Source organism: Triplophysa dalaica, chromosome 24, assembly GCF_015846415.1.
Source record: "Triplophysa dalaica isolate WHDGS20190420 chromosome 24, ASM1584641v1, whole genome shotgun sequence".
In the NCBI taxonomy this organism is placed as follows: domain Eukaryota; kingdom Metazoa; phylum Chordata; class Actinopteri; order Cypriniformes; family Nemacheilidae; genus Triplophysa; species Triplophysa dalaica.
In genome coordinates this window covers 1576535-1599756 of record NC_079565.1, presented here as the reverse complement: position 1 = coordinate 1599756, position 23222 = coordinate 1576535, and the positions used below count along the sequence as shown (strand labels likewise).

At 46.2% G+C, this 23222-nt stretch overlaps 1 protein-coding gene across 4 annotated transcripts in view; it reads right to left on the bottom strand.

The window, feature by feature from the left end:
• Nucleotides 1-23222, bottom strand: part of LOC130414044 (stonustoxin subunit beta-like) — a 51133-nt gene that overhangs the window by 26016 nt on the left and 1895 nt on the right. For all 4 annotated transcript variants that reach the window (XM_056739670.1, XM_056739667.1, XM_056739669.1 and 1 more), the window contains 5 exons: nucleotides 22941-23048; nucleotides 20798-22485; nucleotides 9735-9771; nucleotides 8896-8992; nucleotides 8661-8797 (listed from right to left, as the gene is read on the bottom strand). In XM_056739670.1, the coding sequence (XP_056595648.1) occupies nucleotides 8661-8797; nucleotides 8896-8992; nucleotides 9735-9771; nucleotides 20798-22485; nucleotides 22941-23040 (2059 nt within the window). In that variant the 5' untranslated portion in view covers nucleotides 23041-23048. The remainder of the gene's footprint in view (nucleotides 1-8660; nucleotides 8798-8895; nucleotides 8993-9734; nucleotides 9772-20797; nucleotides 22486-22940; nucleotides 23049-23222) is intronic.

The window sequence follows — 23222 nt, the reverse complement described above, 5'->3', positions numbered from 1 at the left end:
ATCCCTGACCCGGAGGCGCAGGGAAGCGACCCTCTCGTTCACCGTGGTAAACTCCATCACATGGCGGCTGAGCTGGGGGGCTATAAGCAAACCCACACCAGCCCGCCACCTCTCACACTGGGCAACTCCAGAGTGGTGAAGAGTCCGTCCTCCCTCGAGGAGTGTGGTTCCAGAGCCAAAGCTGTGCGTAGAGGTGATCGACCTTAGAGGTGCTCTGAACCTCACGCACAATCTCCGGCTCCTTCCCCGTCAGAGAGGTGACGTTCCATTTCCCTAGAGCTAGGTTCCGCATCAAGGGATCGGGTTGTCGATGCCCCTGCCTTCGACTACCACCCGATCCACATTGCACCGGCACCTTACGGTCCCTCCTGTAGGTGGTGGGTCCACGGGAGGGTGGCCCCACGTCGCTCCTTCGGGCTGAGCCCGGCCGGACCCCATGGGGGAAGGCCCGACCACCAGGCGCTCGCATACGAGCCCCAACCCCGGGCCTGGCTCCAGGGTGAAGCCCCGGCTGCGCCATGCCAGGCGACGTCACGGTCCTTGAATTTGTCGTCATTCACGCGACAAAGTCTTTCACGGCAGCACAACCTGCATGCTGGAGCATTTATAAAGGAAACATCCCAGAGAATGAGCAGAAGAGAGGCGAGTGTTCTCTATCTAGACCTAACTAACTAATTTAGCGGTAAATCTTTTTGCAACAGTAATAGTAATGATAATAACAACAATAATCATATAATTACAGTTATGATATTATTTGTTTTGCAAAGTGAAAAGCTTTGATCGAGCTTGAAAGTCAAGCCTGTTTTGATTATTATAACACTATTAGGTATTACATGAGAGGAAGATGATTATAATAGAGGGACGTTAAGTCATAGGAGTCTCATATCTTGACTTTATATTTAAAATATTTTCTTCTGTTTCTTGCTCTTTTTCAATAACTGTTTCACCGACATGATTGATGATTTATCTCGTCATTTAGAAAAAAAACTGTACCCCGCCAAATGAGTTATAACGGCAATCAGTGTTTATACTGTTGTACAGCAGGTGCCGCTGTTACACACCTTTGGGAAAAATACAGTTTCCTTTGTTTAAAAGCAGAGACTCTGTTCTTTCATTGGAAATATTGTTTGTCCATATATTCTTTATAGAAAATGTAGTGTGAGCCATTAAAGTTTGGTTAAAATGTTTGAAAAAACCTGGCGTAGGCTGGCAACTTTTTTTTAAAAGGCTGACGGGGAATGAGTTAAACTGAACTGTTGTCATAGAAATGCTGCTTAATGCTTCTGTCAAGAGATTTGTTTACATTAAAAAAAGGCCTTTAATGTACCTGATTTATTTAGTTTTATTTGTATTTAAAAGTTTGTAGAGAGAGAGTATTTGTGTGATTCGAGTTGGATAGAATCAGCAAACTTAAAGAGAGTAACCAGTTGGTTTAAGTTCATTAAAACAAATTTCAAAAGCAGAATTGATTTGATTCATTACGTAAATTATCTATAACTCAATGTTTTAAATAGTTGCAAAAGCTGAATAATCATTAAAAATGTACTGATTAGTCATTGAAAGGATAGCTGATTAGTCGTTTAATCGGTCTAATAATTGTTAGATTAGTCGACTATCAAAATAATTGTTTGTTCCAGCCCTATTACAGAGCATTTTTTACTTTTACATTTATGCATTTGGCAGACGCTTTTATCTATCCTATACATTTTACATAGGTACAGAATGTATTAAAACCCCCTTAAATTTTTCACTCGTTGTTATATTGCAGCCATTTGCTAAAATCATTTAAGTTTTTTTTTTCCCCTCATTAATGTACACACAGCACCCTATATTAAAATAAAAACACATAATTGTTGACATTTTGCAGATTTATTAAAAAAGAATAACTGAAATATCACAATGCTATAAAAAGACTACGTCGCTGAATATCAACTTCACCACCTCCAAGACTCCGACAATTCTTTCTAACTTTTAAAATGTGTTTGCTGGTAACTAATTACTCCGTGAATGAATCATAATCTATGTTTAATGAGAAGGGGGAGGCTGTTTTATGCCTATAAATTCACAATAAACACTCAAGTCTTCTGTATATTTGTGTATAACTATATAACAGTAGATTATATATTATTGTTTTACTGTACATCTGATCCAACTGTGTGTATTATTAATTTTCAATTCATAAAAACACTAAATTGCAGTTGCTATTGCAAATCAATTGTCTCCTGTATGCTATGTATTATGACCATTATAGTAGATTTAAAAAAAAATTAAACGGTTCTGCATATCTTTAGTTCCCTTTCTGTCGGTCTCTCGACGTTGTGTCGAGAACGACAGATGGGGTTCGCCCTTGAGAACCAATCAACTCTGACTACTATAGAAAAGGCCAATGAAATTTGGCGAATGCAATTTGCATGCCGGGCTCCGCCCCCGGAAATCCGGTATAAAAGGAGGCCGGCGTGCAGCATTCACTTACCTTTTGTTCTTCAGAGCCATCGCTCATGAGTACAACTCAGGATTCAATCCTCTACAACTACACGCTGGTGCTACGACGTGTTACAGCGGATCGTCCCTTCCTGCAGCGACCTTCCCCTGGGCGTCTCGGCGGTTCCGGAGGTGTTAGAGATTTTTTCTAAAAGTCCTTTTCAGGACTGACTGAGCATTCTCCAGCGCGGCATGTCCCGCTGTTCTCTTGGGTGCGGCACCCTCATCGAGGAGGGGGATGGACACGATCGCTGCATTAGGTGTCTGGGCGTCCAGCACACTGAAGCAGCGTTCGTTGACACATCTGCCTGCACTGCGGGCAGATTGTCATTCAGAAGTTGCGGTCACGGGTGGCTGTCTTCCTACGGGAACCAGCCACCATTTCGTCTGCTACCCGGGCTGTGACATCTGTGGCTACGGCCCCGATGACCACCCACGTTAGCAGCGTTAGTGATACGGGGAACTCTGCGAACGTAAACCCGCCAGCCAAGTGCTCACGGGCCGATCGCACCCCGATTCGCTCTTCTGAACGTTCCCCAACCGGCGGTGGCATACCGTCCGGATCCTCACGCACACACTCGGAAACGATGTGTGACGTAGATGAGATGTCGCTCGCAGCATCGGAGGGAGACTGGCATCCGACTCTGCCGAATCCAAACTCCACCCCCAGCGGTCGAGTTCAGGAGGAAGCAGAAGTGATGTCATCCGTGCTAACCCGGGGTTATGCTAATACGTGGTTCCCGAGGTCGGTGCGCGGTGCAAACCACGCCCACCCCGGGTGCCATGTTTTTCCCGGAGGTGCATGAGGAGCTGTGTAAAACTTGGAACGCTCCACTCACGGACCGTTCCAGTGAAACCAGCTCCGGCTCCCTTACTTCCCTCGATGGTGAGGCAGCCAAGGACTGCGTCGAGATCCCCCGGGTGGAACGTCCGCCTGCGGTGCACCTGTGCCGCGGACGGCTACCACCTGGGGGGGGATCGACCACTCCTACCGTCCAAAGCACGTAAGACTTCGGCATCACTGGTGTCGAAAGCTTGCGATGTTGCGGGCCAGGCTGCCTCCTCTCTCTATGCCTTGGCCATCCTGCAGGTCCGCCAGGCCAGGGCGTTGAGAGGGCTCCACGAGGGTAAGGCCGACCCGGGTATAATGCAGGATCTCCGTGCCACCGCTGACAGCGCTCTACGGGCGACTAAGGCGGCGGCACGGGCCCTGGGTCGGACGATGTCCACGGTAGTGGTCCAGGAGAGACACCCCCGGCTATACCTTGTGCAGAAGAGTGACAGCAAGGAAGTCCGCTTTCTTGATGCACTCATCTCGCAGGGTGGGTTGTTGGTAACACCGTCGAGGACTGCGCTCAGCAGTTTTTTGACGGCGAAGCAGACAGTGGCAATTAACCACATTTTTTTCACGCCGCGACTCGGCCGCCTACAGGCCTCCGAGATCTCACGTGACGTCTGCTTCCCTGCAACCCAGGACCCTTTCGACATCGGCTCCGGTTCCTGTGCCCCCACAGGCGGCACCCCGGAAGCAGAGGTCGAGGGGGAAACCTCCACCCCGTCAGCAACCTCCTCGCGAGAAGGGACACTGACGGGAAGACCCCAGGGAGAACAACATCGGGCCCGAACCTTCACAGCCACGGCTCTGATCGGTCGGTACGGGACGACTCCTGCCTCGTCACCAAAGCCGGGCCCTTGTTAGGGCTTGGCGCCCACTTACTCACTGCGTTTTCTGTTCTCCCCGGGTTTACTTGCAGCCGATCGCACACTCCACTGGACTGTGCTCGGCGAACCGACCTCACACCCTGGCGAGGCGTGAGGTCGTACACATATGACAGCCGTCACCACTCTCAAACCGACAGTGCGTGCCGTTGTCCCGCCAGGCAGGTAAGCAGGCGGAGCAAAAACCTTCCCTCCGGGGACTCCCCGCGACATGGTTAGCTCCGCCAGCCGACGAACCACCCCCCGTGGGAATGATGAAGCAGACCGTCCCCTTGGTCACCCTGTCACAGTCCCTGGGAGCTCGAGAGCTGCCCACACTGTCTCGCTGGCTAATGAGGGCGGTCCGTCTTGGTTACTCGATCCAGTTCGCCAGAGACTCACCCAAGTTTCGGGGCATCATCTCTCCCTCTGTCAGAGGCAGGGACGCCTCCGTACTTCGGGTAGAGGTCACCACCCTTCTGGCAAAACAGGCATCGAGTTCGTCCCTCAAAACCAAGATGTTCAGTGGGTCACCACCCGCACTTCATCGTTCCCAAGAAAGACGGCGGGTTGCCCCCAAAGGCTGCGTACCCTGAACAGAGCACCTTCACAAGCTGCCATTCAGGGTGCTCACACAGAGGCGCGTCCTGACATCTATGAGGTGTCAGGATTGGTTCGTGGCAATCGACCTGAAGGACGCTTACTTTCATGTCTCGATCCTCCTCGACACCGGCCGTTCCCACGGTTCGCGTGCGAGAGGCGGGCATATCAGTACAGAGTCCTCCCTTTCGGTCTGTCCCTGACCGCCCTTTCTCCCTGAGAGGAGGAAGGCGAGCGGGTACTAAACTATCTCAGCGACTGGCCTATCTTGGCACACTCGCGAGATCTGTTATGTACACAAAGGGACCTGGTGCTCCGGCACCTAGGTCGATTGGGACTCCAGGTCAACCAAGAGAGGGGCAAGCTCTCCCCAGTGCAGAGCATCCTCTTTCTCGGTATGGAACTCAGCTCTGTCACCATGTCGGCACACCTGTCCGCAGTTGTGCCCAACCAGTGTTGAACTGTCTGAAATGAACATTTTAGGCAGACAGCGGTCCCCCTGAAACAATTCAGAGGCTCCTGGGACACATGGCGTCCTCGCGGGTTAATACCCCTCGAGTTGATGCACATGACACCGCTCCAACACTGGTTTCAGAGTCGAGTTCCGAGGAGAGCGTGGCACACCGGCAGCAGGCGCATGGTGATGCCGCCCTGCTGCCGACGCACCATAACCCCTAGTCTTTATGACTTTTTCGACGGACTCAGGTCCCTTTGAGCAGGTTATGAGGCAGGTCGTGGTGACGACTGAAGTCTCCCTGCAGGGGTGCGGTGTAGTGTGCAACGGGCACGCAGGTGGGGTGTTGGACGAACCCCCGCCTGCGCTGGCATATCAATTGCCAAGAGTTGTGGGCTATGCTACTTGCACTGAGCAGGCTACGGCCTCTCGTGCGAGACATGCACGTGCTGTTCCGAGGACAGCACTATAGCTGTAGCGAATACAGATCGTCAGGGTGGCGTTCGCACACAGCAGCTAAACACAACTTGCTCGACGCCTCCTCCGGTGGAGTCAACAGGTGACTCGTTCCCTGCAGGCCACACACCCCGGGCAAACTGAACTAGACAGCCGACGTGCTTTCTCGCCAGTTCATGCCTCGTGGAGAGTGGCGACTCCACCCCTGTGCAGTCCAGCTCATTTGGAGGCTGTTCGGGTAGGCCCAGGTAAAACCTGTTCACCTCCCGTAACACCACCATTTGCCCGCTTGATAGTCCCTGCCCTCGGCACGGATATCCTTGCGCACAGCTGGCCGCGGGATGGGCGGAAGCACACCTCCCCCCCCCCAGGAGCCTTCTTGTACAGACTCTGTGCAAGGTCAGGGAGCAGGAGCACCAAGTGTTATTGGTTACACCACACCGGTCTAACCGCACTTGGCCTCAGAGCCGATGCTCTGGACAGCGACTCCCCCTGAACCATTCCCCTGACAGAGGACCTGCTCTCCCAGGGGAAGGACACGTTCTGGCATCCCAGATCAGACCTCTGGAACACCCATGTCTGGTCTCTAGACGGGACGAGAAGATCCTAAGATGGCTACTCCCCCTATACGGCTGAGACCATCACCCAGGCTAGGGCCCCATCTACTAGGCGGTTACACGCCTCTAGACGGTGCCTCTTCTCGTCCTGGTGTCTCTCTCAACGAGAAAGACCCACTGAGGTGCTTGATCAGGATTGTGTTCCCCTCCTAACGAGACTGGAGACTAACATCTCCCTTCCACACTGAAAGTGTATGTAGTCGCTATTGCCACTCATCACGACTCAGTCGGTGGAAAGTTTCTAGGGCAACACGACCTGGTCACCAGGTTCCTAAGCAGCGAGAGGGCGGAATCCGCCTCATCTCCGCTCCATACCCTCTTGGGACCCTAAGTGGTCCTGGGGAGCCTCAGGGCCCCCCAAAGAGCCCCTCGGAGGTTCCGATCTTCCTCATAGAGTAAGACGGCCCTCCTGACGGCGCTCACTTCCTTCAAGAGGGTAGGGGACCACCGAGCATCCTCCGTGTCCCTGGATTGCCTTAAACTCGGCCCTGGAAACTCTCACGTTATCTTGAGACCCAGGCCCGGATGCGTGCCCAAGAAGTTCCCATTACTCCCTCCGGGGCCAAGTGGTGAACTTGCAGGCGCTCCCCATAGGGGAGGAAGACCCAACCCGATTAGTGTTGTGTCCAGTACGTACTGGACCGCACGCAGAGCTCTGAAGCTCTGACCAGCTCCGTGTCTGTTGGAGGACAGCAGAAGGGGAAGGCTGTCTCCAAACAGAGGCTGGCGCACTGGGTCGTGGACGCCGTTACGACGGCATCCCGATCTCAGAATCTCCCATGCCCATTGGCAGTGAGGGCTCACTCCACACGGAGTTTAGCCACCTCCTGGACACTGGCAGAAGCGCCTCTCTAGCAGACATCTGTAGAGCTGCGGGTTGGGCTATGCCCAAACACCTTCGCAAGGGTTAACAACCTTCGCGTAAACCCGGTGTCAGCCCACGTCCTGCGTGGCGACATGTAGGACTGGCATCCGGGGGGGCGTATGCCTGCGAAAGCACCTTTCCACCCTCTAACAGGTTGGGTCAGTGTGCTATTTACCTTTTCTTCTTACCCGAACACATCACTAAGAAACTGGTACCTCACCAGCCTCCCTTCTTACCCAGACACTGGTTAAGAGTAGGCATTCCATCCATCACCAAACAAGCACCCCCTGGGGGCTGGCTGGGCAGAGCAGCCTTCCCCCTTAGGCCGGGATACCATGTGAGCTATCACAGATAGCTCTAACCGGACCTAGTGCTACCGGACGTCTGTAACACCCCCTCCGTGGGCTGTTCCGTCTGATGTATCCTCATGAGAATGGTTCCCACTCCTGGTAACCCATGAGCTTCCCCAGGTGGGCCTCCACCTCGCGGTTAACTACTCAGTCCGCACGTTCCATGCGTTCTCCTCCAAGGACGAGACCATACCTATATCCACCATATTCCTCCCCACGGGTAGGAGGTGGCCTCTGTAGCGCTTCTCTGATTAAGAGTCGCGCTTACCCGGTGTAAACTGATCTGGACGGCCTCTCGCCTATAGAGAGCTAAGGCCCCGTCCGTGAAAGTTACCGGTCAGGGCTGTACCCATCTTTCTCCAAGAAAGCTCTGGAACCCCCCGACCACCACACTGGAAGGTTACAGTCTCACGAAAGCTTCGAGATGACACGCCCAGGCTTGTTACCGTCGCTTCGCTAGAGATTGTGACGCGATACAGCGTTGTGGCGTTTTCCATAGGCAACCCCATCTGTCGTTCTCGACACAACGTCGAGAGACCGACAGAAAGGGAACGTCTTGGTTACGTATGTAACCTCAGTTCCCTGATGGAGGGAACGAGACGTTGTGTCCCTTATGCCACGAACACGTATCGTATTCTGCTGCAGTTTGAGAGGTCTCAGGCTCTTCAGAACAAAGGTAAGTGAATGCTGCACGCCGGCCTCCTTTTATACCGGATTTCCGGGGGCGGAGCCCGGCATGCAAATTGCATTCGCCAAATTTCATTGGCCTTTTCTATAGTAGTCAGAGTTGATTGGTTCTCAAGGGCGAACCCCATCTGTCGTTCTCGACACAACGTCTCGTTCCCTCCATCAGGGAACTGAGGTTACATACGTAACCAAGACGTTAAAGGGGTCATTTGACGTGGCTTAAAGGAATATTATTGTTTGCTTTACATGTAAAACAATGTCTAAACACAATCTAAGGTTAAAAAACACTGTATTTTCCACATACTGTGCATGTTTATATCTCCTTTTTGCTCCGCCTCTCTAAAACGCGCTGATATTTTACAAAGCTTGTCGCTCTGAAAAGCGAGCTTTTAGTTAGTTTTCTTTTCCATAATTATCATAGATTTCTTAATAATATTTTCAAAAATACAAACCATTTGTGATGTGCAGAGCCTGTATGATCTTTCTTGTGTCAATGTTTGGTCGTTTATCCTCAAGTTCCTTGAAGAATTCAGCCAGTGTCTTTGAGATGTCTTCCTCTGGGGGTGCACCAGTGACATCTTTTTTCAGGCTAAAAACAAAGTTTATAATCAGTGGAATCAATGCCAGTGCAGTAAGCACAAGATATATTGTGTTCCCTGAATGAAGAAAAAAATGTTTATTTCTCACCTCAGCAGTTGTTTTCTATATTTTATTGTCATGAAAAGTGTCTGCAGAACAATATTCAAGTAGCATGTCATTCCTTGATTTGTCAATCCATAAGGAACTGGAAAAGGGGTAAAATAATTACTTCCACACCGCAAAACTAATAATTTACATAGGGCATAATGTACAGTCGGCTGTTATTATATTAAAATAAACACTGACAGACAGGGTGAACTTAACCTATTGTGCAATGGAACACTTAATTCTGACTGGCTCATCATTTGTAAACATAATCTTATACATGTTATTAAAGAAGGCATGAATTAAAATCACAATTTTAATTCAAGCTTTTGTTTTATAGCAGGGCAGTGTTGGGAGACTGCATTCATTTATTATTATTTTTTTAGATATTATTTATTAGAATGATCTTGCTTGTTCTATAAACAGCATGCACTGTGCTGTGTTATATATTTCTGTGTTTTTCTGTTTTTTTTATTTGCTCCTGTAAAGCTGCTTTGGAACAATACACATTGTGAATTTAATTTAATTATATAAGAGGGAATCGTATTGTGGTATTAAGATAACAGAGCTCATCCTTCATTCTCTGATTCAACCTCTCTTAAAAGAATGTTGATACTATAAACACACAAACAGTCCACAGTTCAACACAACTTTACTTTATCCCATCATGTTTTTATTCCAATTTTTTTGGAAATATTGTATTGTAAATTACACTTGAATAAAAAAGGACAAAATTGTGATTGTGTTTCTATTCTTCCTCATGTGTAATGTTCTTATTAGGCGTGTTTGACATTCTTCATTTCTGTAAAGCACTTCAATGTGTATATTTGTTTACTGTTTACCTGAAGAGTTGCTCCTCGCTGAATGGGTCTGGTGACTCTACAATTAAAACAATTCAAGAAGCATCAGTCAGCTCACACAGTATATATATCTCAACAACCTTCAATTCACAAAAATTCACATTGACTCACATACACCATGTCATACAAGTCTCTTTGCCTTTATCAACTGGGTTTTACTAATTATTGCTCAGTTACAATGTCTCTTATGTGTAATATGACATTCTCAATTACAGTTCAAAAACAATAGATCAACAATTATAGGCCTACCATTCATGTTTCTTTACAGTCATGAGAAGCCAAAATGTTGCTCTGATCATCATGTCAGTCATTATGGCTGCAGAAGTGACTCCAATATTGTGTACAAACACACCCAGTGATAATTTAGAGCAGTGGTTCTCAACTCTGGCCCGCGAGATCCATTTTCCTGCAGAGTTTGTCCCCAACTCTGAAATAAAACACCTGAACAAGCTAATCAGCGTCTTCAAAAAAACGCGTTCAACTTAATGCGGCGCTGCGCAAATCTATCATCGTATGACATTTAAGTACTGCAAAAGAGATTCAATTGCAGATTGCGTGGTACGCTGTGAATCACTCTCGCGGTACTTTAATGCCATGTACCAAACAATCTGCGCAGCTCAACATTAAGTTGAACGCGTCTGTTCCTGAAGACACTGATTATCCTCTTCAGGTGTTTTATCAGAGTTGGTGCTAAACTCGGCAGGAAAGTGGATCTCGCGGGCCAGAGTTGAGAACCACTGATTTAGAGGGTCACTTCGAACTGTACATACAGCTGTCACATCAAGACATACAGCAATAACTAATACACTAATCTTTGAAGGAAAAAAAATAAGAAACAGAATTAAACATGCTAAAATGCATCTTGGGAATTTTCAAACTCTTGCGATATTGCTGGTTCTGTGAAGAATAAGAAAAATTATAGTCTGTTTTGTAAGTTAGGCAAACTTTCTGACGCATTTTGGCCAAAAACTTGAGAAACTAATTCCAGTCAACAAAATAATCTTTGTTAGAAACATGTTTAGGCTAATTATGTTCAGTACATGCAAAACAATCATTTTAATCCTATAACTATAAATGCTATGTTCAAGTTAATTATTTTTCCTTGTAGGGAGAACATTTTGCAAGTTAGATTTTTAAAGTGTATTGCAACTTTTTCTAGTAGCATTTGAATTTCTGTGAAAAGAATGTTGTGTCTTTCTGGGTTGGCTGTTATTGACAGACGAATCCCAGTGTTCATAATGGGCCGGCGACGAAACTGTGAACTGTAACCTTGAGAAATTGTTCTTTAAAATCCTTAGATTTTTTGTTATTGAATGCCAATCTGTGAATATACATATATCATGTTTGTTGCCGATAGTAGCATGTCAACACTGTTAATGGGTGGTTTTCGTTTCTTTAGGGGGTCGAACATCAGAGGATTCCCCACGCCTTCAGCGATTGTATGGCCTGGATGGAGGCCCAAATTAACCGGGTTGTTGGGCCCCTTGGTAGTGGGTCTCGCATTGGAAAGTGAAGGCGCACCGGAAGCTGGGCTGTGCACAGGGGGTTGCCCGGTGGCTAGAGCCACTGCCCCTCTGCCCTCATCCTTTAAGGTGCCCCTCTTAACCCCACCTCCAGACAGGCATCCATTTAAGATCCCATCTAAAAGACATCTATTAACACTCTCCTAAACATCCTCTGATTCCGCTTATCTGCCCCATGTTTACCCGCTCGCTCCCCAGTATCACTCACAGACAGAAGTTCCAGAAGTTCATCCATCACTGTAAGGACATTATCAACATTACAAACAGTGCTTGATAAGCAGAAAATATTATTTGATAGGTTGTTGGTAATGTTTTGCTCCTGGTTTTCTAAGAATTGTGCTAACTGTCAACAACTTGTACAAAATATCCATGTTCTCATAAGAAAATGAGAATTCCTGTCAAATCAAGTTGTTGTGTCGATCACATATAAATAACACCAAATTCAAATTTGGTTGCAAATGCGACCTTATTTTTCAATGGTGCGACTTAAAATAATCAGAGGTCGCACCAGTGTGACCAGCTGTTGGAGGGAAAATAAAGTCTCCGCATCTCTGAAAGTCTCCCTGTGATTCAAAAACAGACACACATTAGGCCCATATCGTTGTCTAAACCAATCAATGATAGTGGAGGGAGGACCTACCCTCTGATTGGCCATGGTCCAGATATTCCTGTATGTATGTGTACCTGTTTCGCGTTAACCGAAAATGATCTGACTTTTTTTATCAGTGACGGAAAAATCTGCAGGCCGAACGTCATTTTGGCGGATCACAATGAAATTTGTTAATCCTCGTTTCCTTTCAGTGTGATATGCCTGCGAAGCGACCTGCGTGTTTTCACCTGTCATTGTTACTGACTAGACATATTGGATGTGATTTGGGAAACCCGTTGCATGCTGCGCCGGGATCACTTGTGTAGTGATAATGGCAGAGCTCTCGTTCTTTAAGTGTGCCCTGCAACACTTAACTTACTTTCGTTTTATTCACACGGTTTTATACAGTATTTTTGGACGTCACGAACATACTTATTGCACCTAACGCCACCTTGGACCATTGTAATAAATGACGGATTTTTTACGAGCCTGTCAGTCAAAATGACCGACAATAAAAAATAGAGGTGCTCTGATTGATCGATCGCCAATCATAATTGACTGATAATCACTTTGGGAAGTGTGATCGGCGGTCTCTAAAAGGCCGATCCAGAAAAGCCGATGAGATGACGCAAAATTGGCAAGACATTTATTTTACGCGCTATGAAAATGGCTTCACCGGTCTGGCAATTCTACAAGGTGTGTGAAATGACGATGCATTATCAATCTGAAACATGTGAAATAAGCACCCAAAACATTTTTACACCAGCAACCCCTTAAGACATTTGAGGGTTAGTCACGTAAAGGAGTGGTAGTAGTTTTTAAAGTTAGCAAGAGCTATTAAAGAGTGCGACAGTTCCGCAGCTCGAGCGCCACTCAGCTGTAGTGATCGCTTCAACAGAAGATTCATTTTTTCTAAGTGATGGAAAAATCTTAAGGCAATGTGTCATTTTGACGGACTACGATAAAGGCGATTTGTTATTCCCTTATTTATCATTTCGTGTCATTAGAACGTGATCGTGAATGAACGTGATTGTGAGCGGAAGGAAGTAGGCTATCGCGAAGGGACGTGTGTTTCCTTTTCATTACCTTACTATTTAATGCCTGGTCAGTTTTGCTAATTGTGCATGTGGTCAACAGAGACTCAAGGTGCATATGCATCCATCACTCCCCGTGTTCCGTTCATGAATACACACATGCGCGCTGTGGTGTCGTCTTTACAGAGTTTTTATCTCATAAAATAGCTTCTTTTGGATAAATAATAGCTTTCAAGACAAAGGGTTTCTGGGACTCATGTAACAGGCTGCTATGCTTTATGAAAATATGTAACAATTTCCTTGAAGCATGTGTGTTTAATGCTTTATAAAAGTAGTTTTTAAGCATTGTAATTCACATTTTAATGCATTGTAATGTCTAATAGATAATTGTTATTACAGTTAATACATTATAACACTAAGCAATTCATTGTTACACTACACATTTTAAATCGGTTATAATTCTTAACAACTACATATAGTGCATTACAACACACATTATTAATGTGAATAATAATAATGCATTTTACCCTTTAATAACTCTTTATAATGGATTATAGATACATGCTTCAAGGAAAGTGTTACCAAATATGTTACTTACTAATATTCAACTAATATAATGTTAAGTTAAGGCATGATCCGTCCGAAAATCATAAGCAATGCTCTGACACGGAGCCGTCAAGTCCTGGTCCATTTATCTTGATATCTTTTTAGTTTAAATTTCAGTTCACTGAAGCACTTTAAACACTTTTTTAGTAAGTTACCTTTCTTGTAGATTTGTGCTTCAAATAAAGAACTTTATTTTGACCAGATTGTTTGTCAATCATTTACAAGTAAATTTTGCCTACATGAACATTAAAAAAATAGTGAACTGGTAAAACCAGGTAAATGCTTTAAATGTGATGAGGTCTAAAATTTGGGTGCACCTAACTTTTCTGCTAGTGCACCTAAAAAATAAAGTTAGGCGCACCAGTGCAACCAGTGCAAAAAGTTAGTCTAGAGTCCTGCCATATTAATAGTACCCCAGATAGCATGAGGGCATGTGAAAACCATTGAATGATTTGTTAATGTTAACGTCATGATTCCACTATCATGTCATGTTTATTCTTGTTGTCTGAGTGGAGTCATGGCATAACCTATGGTTTTGTGTGAGATTGAGTGATCTTTCTCGTGTCTCGTCATTGTTCCCTACATCTCGTCCCTCGTCAGCTTTCCCTGAGTGCTAATCCCCAGCACCTGTTGCTCGTTTCGATCCTCTGTTGTTTCCCCTATAAAGAGTCCTCATGTTTCTTTGTCTCGTTGCTCGTGCATTACTTGCTGTAAATGTTCCTGTCTCTGTACCTGTACCTCTGATTTGCTGTTCCTGAATGTTCTTGTTGTCGTGTCAAAAGTAAGTGTTAGTTTAGTGTTGTTACCAGTGTTTGTTTTATAGTTTAGTTAGTCAGTGTTCTTGTCCTTGTTATAGTTATATATATTCCTGTCTTGTTTTACCCCACCGTGGGTCTTTGTTTTGCATTTCTTATTTAGTGTTTATTTGTTAAATAAATATCTGTTCCATCACTACCGTCTGTGTCTGCCTGCACTTGGGTTCTCTCGCCATGTCTCAATCCGAGAATCATGACAGAATGCACGAGCCAACACAGAACCCAGTAGGCAGCATGGACGGTACGACGTTGTCCTTGCGGTCTCGCCAGGCCCACTTGATGCTTGGATTCCGCCAGGGGAATTATGGTGACCAGGAGTTCGACAGGGCATTCTCGGCGGTGGCAGAGGTGACCGAGTTTGGTGAGGCGGAGTTGAAGACGATCTTCAACTGCTGCCTCACCCGGCGCCTCACACCGTCGGAGAAGAGGCTGCTGGCTCCCTTGGGGTTTGCGGACATGGTCAGGTACGTGGCCAACCGTAGCGATCCCGGGGGTGAGGTTCCACATGGGACTTTCACCCCACGGTCGAGCGCTGCGGAGGGTCTCGTCCTGGCCGCCGCTGCCCTTGGGGAGTCAGTACCCTCTGGCTCGAGCTCCACGGTCGCCAGCCCTACTGGTGGAGTTCGAGATGAGTGGATGGCTAGAGACTCGAGGACAACGTCGCGGGAGACCTCCAACCCAGTACTCCCTCGGTCCCCCACTGGCCCGGCTGAGTCAGCCATGGGCCAGACCGACCGTAGAGGGAGGAGAATGTCCTGTGGAGGACGTCCCAGGCCGAAGTTGCTGTCCTGCAGGTCAGCACAGCAACCGGCAACTGTTCCGGAGTTCCCGAGTCCGGTGGTCCCGAGTCCGGTGGTCCCGAGTCCGGTGGTCCCGAGTCCGGTGGTCCCGAGTCCGGTGGTCCCGAGTCCGGTGGTCCCGAGTCCGGTGGTCCCGAGTCCGGTGGTCCCGAGTCCGGTGGTCCCGAGTCCGGTGGTCCCGAGTCCGGTGGTCCCGAGTCCCAAATATTTTTTGGGGGGGCGCCGTGGGGAGGTGACGGGCCGAGCGTCCAGCCCGGCCGCAGATTCCTCCCAGGAGCCGGAACCAAGCCCGGTCCAGGAATCGGAGTCAAGTCCGGCTGCCCAGCCGCCGTCAAGTCCGGCTGCCCAGCCGCCGTCAAGTCCGGCTGCCCAGCCGCCGTCAAGTCCGGCTGCCCAGCCGCCGTCAAGTCCGGCTGCCCAGCCGCCGTCAAGTCCGGCTGCCCAGCCGCCGTCAAGTCCGGCTGCCCAGCCGCCGTCAAGTCCGGCTGCCCAGCCGCCGTCAAGTCCGGCTGCCCAGCCGTCGTCAGCACCAAGCCCTGTCCAGCCGACGATCCAGTCGGCCTTCCAGCCCTGGTCCAGCCCGGCATTCCAGCCGAGGACTAGCCCAGCAGTCCTGCAGGGGACTAGGACAGTTCCCCCCAGGACTACCCCTGTCAAGCCTCCTGGGGCTTCGCGCCCTAGCGCGTCCCCCAGGGCTAGGACTTCCCCTCCCAGCCCTGCCCCTTCTGGACTCCCTATGTTTCCTTGTTTGCCCCCGCCCCCCCTCCCTTGTTTGTTATTTTTGTTGTCTCAACCCAACCCATTTGTAATCATATCTTGTATGCCCCTTGTCATGTTCACCTTGTCTGTCTGGTTTTTGTCTGTTTCCCAGTCGGTCTTGTCTTGTTAGTTACCCCTTGATGAACACCTGGAGGTGCTCATTAAAGGGGGGGCTTATGTCATGATTCCACTATCATGTCATGTTTATTCTTGTTGTCTGAGTGGAGTCATGGCATAACCTATGGTTTTGTGTGAGATTGAGTGATCTTTCTCGTGTCTCGTCATTGTTCCCTACATCTCGTCCCTCGTCAGCTTTCCCTGAGTGCTAATCCCCAGCACCTGTTGCTCGTTTCGATCCTCTGTTGTTTCCCCTATAAAGAGTCCTCATGTTTCTTTGTCTCGTTGCTCGTGCATTACTTGCTGTACATGTTCCTGTCTCTGTACCTGTACCTCTGATTTGCTGTTCCTGAATGTTCTTGTTGTCGTGTCAAAAGTAAGTGTTAGTTTAGTGTTGTTACCAGTGTTTGTTTTATAGTTTAGTTAGTCAGTGTTCTTGTCCTTGTTATAGTTATATATATTCCTGTCTTGTTTTACCCCACCGTGGGTCTTTGTTTTGCATTTCTTGTTTAGTGTTTATTTGTTAAATAAATATCTGTTCCATCACTACCGTCTGTGTCTGCCTGCACTTGGGTTCTCTCGCCATGTCTCAATCCGAGAATCATGACAGTTAATGCATCAATATTTCCTATAGCTCAGTGGTTAGAGCGTGGCACTAGCAGCGTCAAGGTCATGGGTTCCATCCAAAGGATTGCACATACTCAGAAACAAATTGTAGTATAATGCAATGCAAGTCACTGAAAAGCGTCTGCCAAATGCATAAATGTAAAAATCGCCTTTGCACCCGCAAGTAATTCTGATAAATGTTCCATAGCCGTGTTAACTGAGTGAGGTATTGATTGCTAACAATATTTGGGCAAGAGTATTAACCGTTCTTTCTAAACAGGCCGTTGAATTGTATATTTTGCCTATTAGGTTATCCGTACGTCTACATTCCATATTCGGGCATCTCGGGTCCTGCCTTAATGTTTTATCAGGGGGTACAATCAGAGACGCCACTGCAGTCTCTACTGGATGGATGGGAACCAACCCTAAAGGGCCCGGTTCCTTAATTGTTGCTTACAGACTTACCACATGATCTAATCTATTTGAGAGGGCAGATTTAAATGCTTGAGAAAGACCTCTGTAAAATTTGAAGATACAGATATGGCCGATAATTTATTGTGCTGATTCTGATTGGCCAGTCGTGACATTTGCAGGTTCGTTATTCCCAGATAACAATGGCTCAAAACTGCTAACACACGGTAATCCGGATGCAGCAATCTTTTTAAAAATTAAATATGTCTTATGACTTTAGTGTTGCTATCGTCATGCACAAACAACTGAGCTACAGGTAATAACATACAGTATATGACATTAAATTTACAAATGATTAAACTAAACTGCAAATCCGCCATAGAAGGTCCCAAGTCCGGTAGAGAAAGGAGGTGGCAGGGGGGTTAGCAACCCCTCCCTGTTAAAATACAAAATGGTGCAGAAATGCCAACAAGAAGCAAACAAGACATCTTGTCCTTGAAGCTAGCAGAAGATGGACCTCCAGGGGCCCGTTTCAAAAACCAGGGTAAGTGCAAACTCTGAGTAAGTCAACCCCAGAAAACGGAATACTTAGGGTTTTTGGTTTCAGAACGCGTGGTATTTCAAACCCGCGACCGCAGGGTAAGTCAAGCCCATTTCAGAAATCCAGGTATCTTATACTCCGAGTGAGAACCAGAGTAACATACTCCGTGAACCTAACCTGGTCAGGACCAGGTTTTATACCGCAAAGCTAGGGTTTGTCACAATCTCCGCCCCCTTTTCGAAGCGCAAGCCGGGTTGAAATTGCATATGGCATTTGTTTATTGATTCGTGTTCCTAATCGCGCTCAATTTAGTCACACAGACCTTAAAATGGCATGTCCGTTTATTCAGGAAACCATAAATGAGGAAGCTGCATTAATTCGCAGAGAGTTATATTTATGTTGGAAATAGAATTGTGAGGCCCTGTTTGGACGTTTTATCTTAACTTTTAAGGCAAGTTTAAGTAGATTATTTAACATTTCCCAATCAGGCATCCTACATGCGCGAGGGAACGAGTGAGAGAGAGAGAGAGAGAGAGAGAGAGAGAGAGAGAGAGAGAGAGCGAGAGCGTTCAATATAATTCCCATTCTCACAGTTTCAACAAAATAAATATAAAAGTGATTGACATATAAACTTGCACATTAACAAGTGAATACATTTTTTCTAAATATGTGCTCCTATTCACCGTACGCTTGTAACAGTACCTTCAATTAGATTGCCGAGAAATGAGCATGCGCTTTTTGTCACGTGCCATTGCCATGGTGAATTGTGCTATCTTCACTCAATTGATGATGGCTTTTCATCGCCATGCTGCACGCTCATAACCTAGAGTGAACTTACTCAGAGTGGATTGAACCAACTCAAATCAGCTGGTCTGAAACTGAAAACTCAGAGTAGCGATTCCCTGAGTAAATCAACTCAGAGTTCAGATTTCAACTCGGTGTTGGTTGAACTTCCTTATTGAAACGGGCCCCAGTAGGAGGAAGAGTGACGCAGAGTGTTGAAACCCAGCAGCACCTGCAAGCAACTTTGCTGATTACCCTCCTTTCCACCAGCACCAGAATCGGGACACTGAATTTTGAGGACGTTGTAAGACAGAGGGAAAGCAGAGCAGGTGGAGGCAGAAATGAGACATTAAAGACTGTCCATACTGGGGATCATCAAGACCAGATGGAACGGCTCAGGACAGATTAGACTTTCGACATGAGAGCTGGTACTGTATTCAGGACAAGAAGAAGATGGAGCACCACAGGGTTTGGCCTTCATGCCACAAAACTTGTGTGGATGTTCAGCGGGTTTTACAGCCCGTACTTCATCGTTCCCAAGAAAGACGGCGGGTCGCGCACCTGAACAAGCACCTTCACAAGCTGCCGTTCAGGATGCTTACGCAGAGGCGCATCCTGACATCCATCAGGTGTCAGGATTGGTTCGTGGCAATCGACTTGAAGGACGCTTACTTTCATTCCCGATCCTCCCTCGACACCGGCCGTTCCTACGGTTAGCGTTCGAGGGGCGGCCATATCAGTACAGAGTCCTCCCCTTCGGTCTGTCCCTGTCTCCACGGGTCTTCACAAAGATCGTTCGTCCCTCAGGGAGAAAGACGTGTGGGTACTGAACGACGTAGCCATCTCGACGACTGGCTTATCTTGGCACACTTGCAAGATCGGTTGTGTACACAAAGGGACCTGGTGCTCCGGCACTTGGGACTACAGGTCCATTGGCAGTGCGGGCTCACTCCACACGGGGTATAGCCAACTCCTGGGCACTGGCCAGAGGCGCCTCTCTGGCAGACATTTGTAGAGCTGTGGGTTGGGCTACACCCAACACCTTCGCAAGGTTATACAACCGGTGTAAACCCGATCCGAACGGCCTCTCGCCAGTAGAGAGCTAAGGCCTCCGTCCGTGAAAGCTTACCAGTCAGGGCTGTACCCATCTTTCTCCAAGAAAGCACTGGGACCCCCTGACAATCACACTGGAAGGTTACAGTCTCACGAAAGCCTCATGCTGACACGCCCAGGCCTGCTACCATTGCTTCGCTAGAGATTGTGACACGATACAGCGTTGTGGCGTTTTCCATAGGAACCCCATCTGTCCGCAAGGCACAATATCGAGAGACCGACATAAAGGGAACGTCTTGGTAACGCCTGTAACCTCAGTTCCCTGATGGAGGAAACGAGATGTTGTGGCCCTTATGCCATGACACGTATCGTCCTCTGCTGTAGTCGTGAGAGGCTCTCAGACTCTTCAGAACAAAAGGTATATGAATGCTACACGCCGTCTTCCTTTTATAGCTGATATCCGGGGGCGGAGACCGGCATGCAAATTTAATTCGCCAAATTTCATTGGCCTCTTCTATAGTAGTCAGAGTTGATTGGTTCTCAAGGGCGAACCCCATCTGTCGGCTCGACACAACGTCTCGTTCCCTCCATCAGGGAACTAAAGTTACAGACGTAACCAAGACGTTCTCAAGGGCGAACCCCCATCTGTCGGTTCAACACAACGTAGAGAGACCGACAAAAAGGGAACTAATATATATTTATGTATATATAAATTAGAAAACAAACACTTCCCACGAGTGTGTCAGGAATGATGAAAAGCTAAATTCGGAAACCAGAGGGGCGGGCCGAAGATGAATCCAGAGAGAGTGCAGGTTAAGTCAGAACCAACAAAAACGTGTGCCTATCCTTCCACTAGACAAAGAAAGACATGCCATGACATGATGAGGCAGAATCATGACATAAGATACTTACTTATGGTTGTGTTAATAGATAACTTTAATCTTGTGTATTTGGGCAGGAGTGAGCTTTCTGTGCGTTTATAAGTGGTCCCTGTCAGTCTACATGTCGATGTGAACCAAAAACATATTTTAATCTGGATAAAATGCACTTATTAGTTAAACAAATCTTCTATATGTTACATTTATGCTGATTATTTTATTATGTATGCACAATCTGTAACGAGATCAAAAACAAATGAAAATAGACCAAATAGGATCTTTTTTTATATTTTTTCTTACAGCACCTTACAATATATCAACAGAAGAACTAAGTGTTTCTGTATTATTATTATATTTCAGTTGACCTGTGCATGCAAAACAGGTTCCATAGGCTAAAATGAGATATCCATTTTGGGTTTTATTTTAAGGAATAGCAAAAATGTATGTCTCTCTTATGACAAACTGTTTAAATAACATATTAAGGCATACAAGTCTCCCTAGACTGGGATTCTTTTCATAAATGAAAATACCTTGATAACAGTGATGACATCTGATTCAGTGGTGTAACTGAGTTTCCCAACCGCTGCACATTTAATCTCATACTCTGTGCCTGCTCTCAGATCAGTCAGTGTTACAGTATTTTGGCTCTTCAGCACGGGTTGAGATGTCCAGTCCTGATCATCCTTCATTTTGTACAGTAACTTTAGTTCCTCTGTAGCGGGACATGTTGAGTCTGCCACATTTATAATCACACTGTCATCTTTGACCTCTGCTTTTGGAGGATCTGGTTTGGATGGATTAACAAGGCAAACACCTTCAACACATCCATCTTCATACAGGAGAACGCAGGAACCTGGATGATTCTTCATTTGTTTTGACGACACAACAAACTTTACTGGTTCATGTTTTTTTAAATCAATTAATTTCTTAAATATATCCAGGTTATTCCTCATAGTCTTGTGGATGGCAGGAGTGAGCCAAGACAAGTTCTTCTCAGACTCAGGGTCATTGGAGTTTCCACTTCTTGAAGATCCCAGATAAGCCTTTTGTTTAGGAAGAAGCACATCTGACCAGTCCAATGATGTGAACGTGTAACTAACCACAGTTCCAATGTTTAGATCCATCAAGATTGCCTGTAGGTTGTCTTCTACCGTCGCACCAGAATCCTTCAGCTGTCTGAGTAATGTTTTCATGACCTTTGACTCTCTCTCTCTCTCCTTCAGCCATTCTGACAGGTCTCTTTCTCTGAATGGAGATTTATCATGATCATTCAGAAGATCATTCAGTGCAGAGTCTTCTATTTGATCTCCACGGATTTGAGGCAACAGAGAACCAAGTTTCTTCATGAGTCTCGTCTTGTACGTGTAACAGTTCTTCTTCATGTCTTTTATTTGATTATGAAATTCAGGTAAAGCTAAAGCAGGTGAATCTCTCAGAAGATCACAGCATTTGATCTCAGTTGTATTTAAACTCTCTAATATTGATTCTAATTCACTGATTAGATCAAGGCTGATTTCTTTCAGAAGTTTTGAAGCTCTTGAGTGAAGTTTGTTTAGAGGATACAGCCAAACTCTCAGCGGGACCGCAAGATCTCTGTTTCCTCCCAACAGTTTTGGAAGATCAGCGAAAACCTTCAAAGCATCTTCAAAAGAGGTGGGATTAGATGGTAACTGAATATCACCATAGAATGTGACAGTGAATTTATCCACTGCTTCCCTCTGAACGTCAGACATGTTTAGATTGGCCTTCACATCTACTGTAATGAATTTAAGTTTGTCAAACGCTGCCTTCACTTCTCCTTCTACTGTAGTTTTGTTCTCGTCTGAAGAAACCTCTCTGTCAAACAGAAAGCAGGCGTCCGCTCCATACAGCACTGCTGTCACCACGTGTGTCGCTGTGTCACGATCAAACACATCAGGATGAGCTATATTTTCAGGTGCTAAATGGTTCATGGTCAGTTCTTCAAATCTGGTAGTTGAATGATAATGTAAAGTCAGTCTCTGCTGAATGAAAGACTTCTTGGTGTCATTGAGATATTTGGCTGCTCCGGTCACGTTGATCAATCCACCCAACAGACTCAATTTCAAAGAGCCGTCAATGTTCAATAAATGAGATTTTTCGTCAATCGAGTCTGAAGCTGTAACTTTAAAATCTGTATTAATTTGGGGACGAGATCGAATACTCTTCTGGAGCTTCTCTTGATTCCACAATGTGATTCCTGTAGGACAAAATCACCGTTTCATAACCTTCAAACTTTTTATTAAAAATACTGTAGGGTATCTAAAGATATTACATACATCAAACAAACACTGATTTTGAGTTTTATACATAAAGCTTTGACTTCTGAATTTCTCCAGTACAAATTCTTCTCAACTTTTTTATTTGTATATTTATAAGGGGTATCTTTCATTTACAATATTTGTTTTATTTATAGTTCTTGACTTATGTACTGCAATATTCTCCAGATCAGGTAGGAAAGTCTATGTATGATTTTCAAATCAAACATTAAGAGGTAAACTGCATTCAGAAGTAAAGGTCACTTTCTCCAGCAATGTGCTTTTATTTGAGTTAATGCAGGTGATACCTTAATAAAACTTGTTTGCTCTACAACACATTGTCTGAATCACATATTACTCATCAGGGTTTAGTAAAGATATATTTGTAGTGTTGTACCTGGCACCAGAGCATCTTTCCTGCAGTCGTAAAGCATACCCAGCTGAAATGGTCTCCCAAGAGCGGCCGCTTCCATCACATTCACTCCTACTGACTCCATACTGAAAACTGACAATATAACACACATCAACAGGGTTGCCAACTCTCACTAGTTATGTTACGTTCGTGAATGAATCGTTCTTTTTGAACGAATTGTTCTCGTTCACGAAATGCATTGTATCATATTTCTCGTTTACTAAAATCTATCCCTCGAGCACAAAGAGCATCTTGCCATAAAAGAGT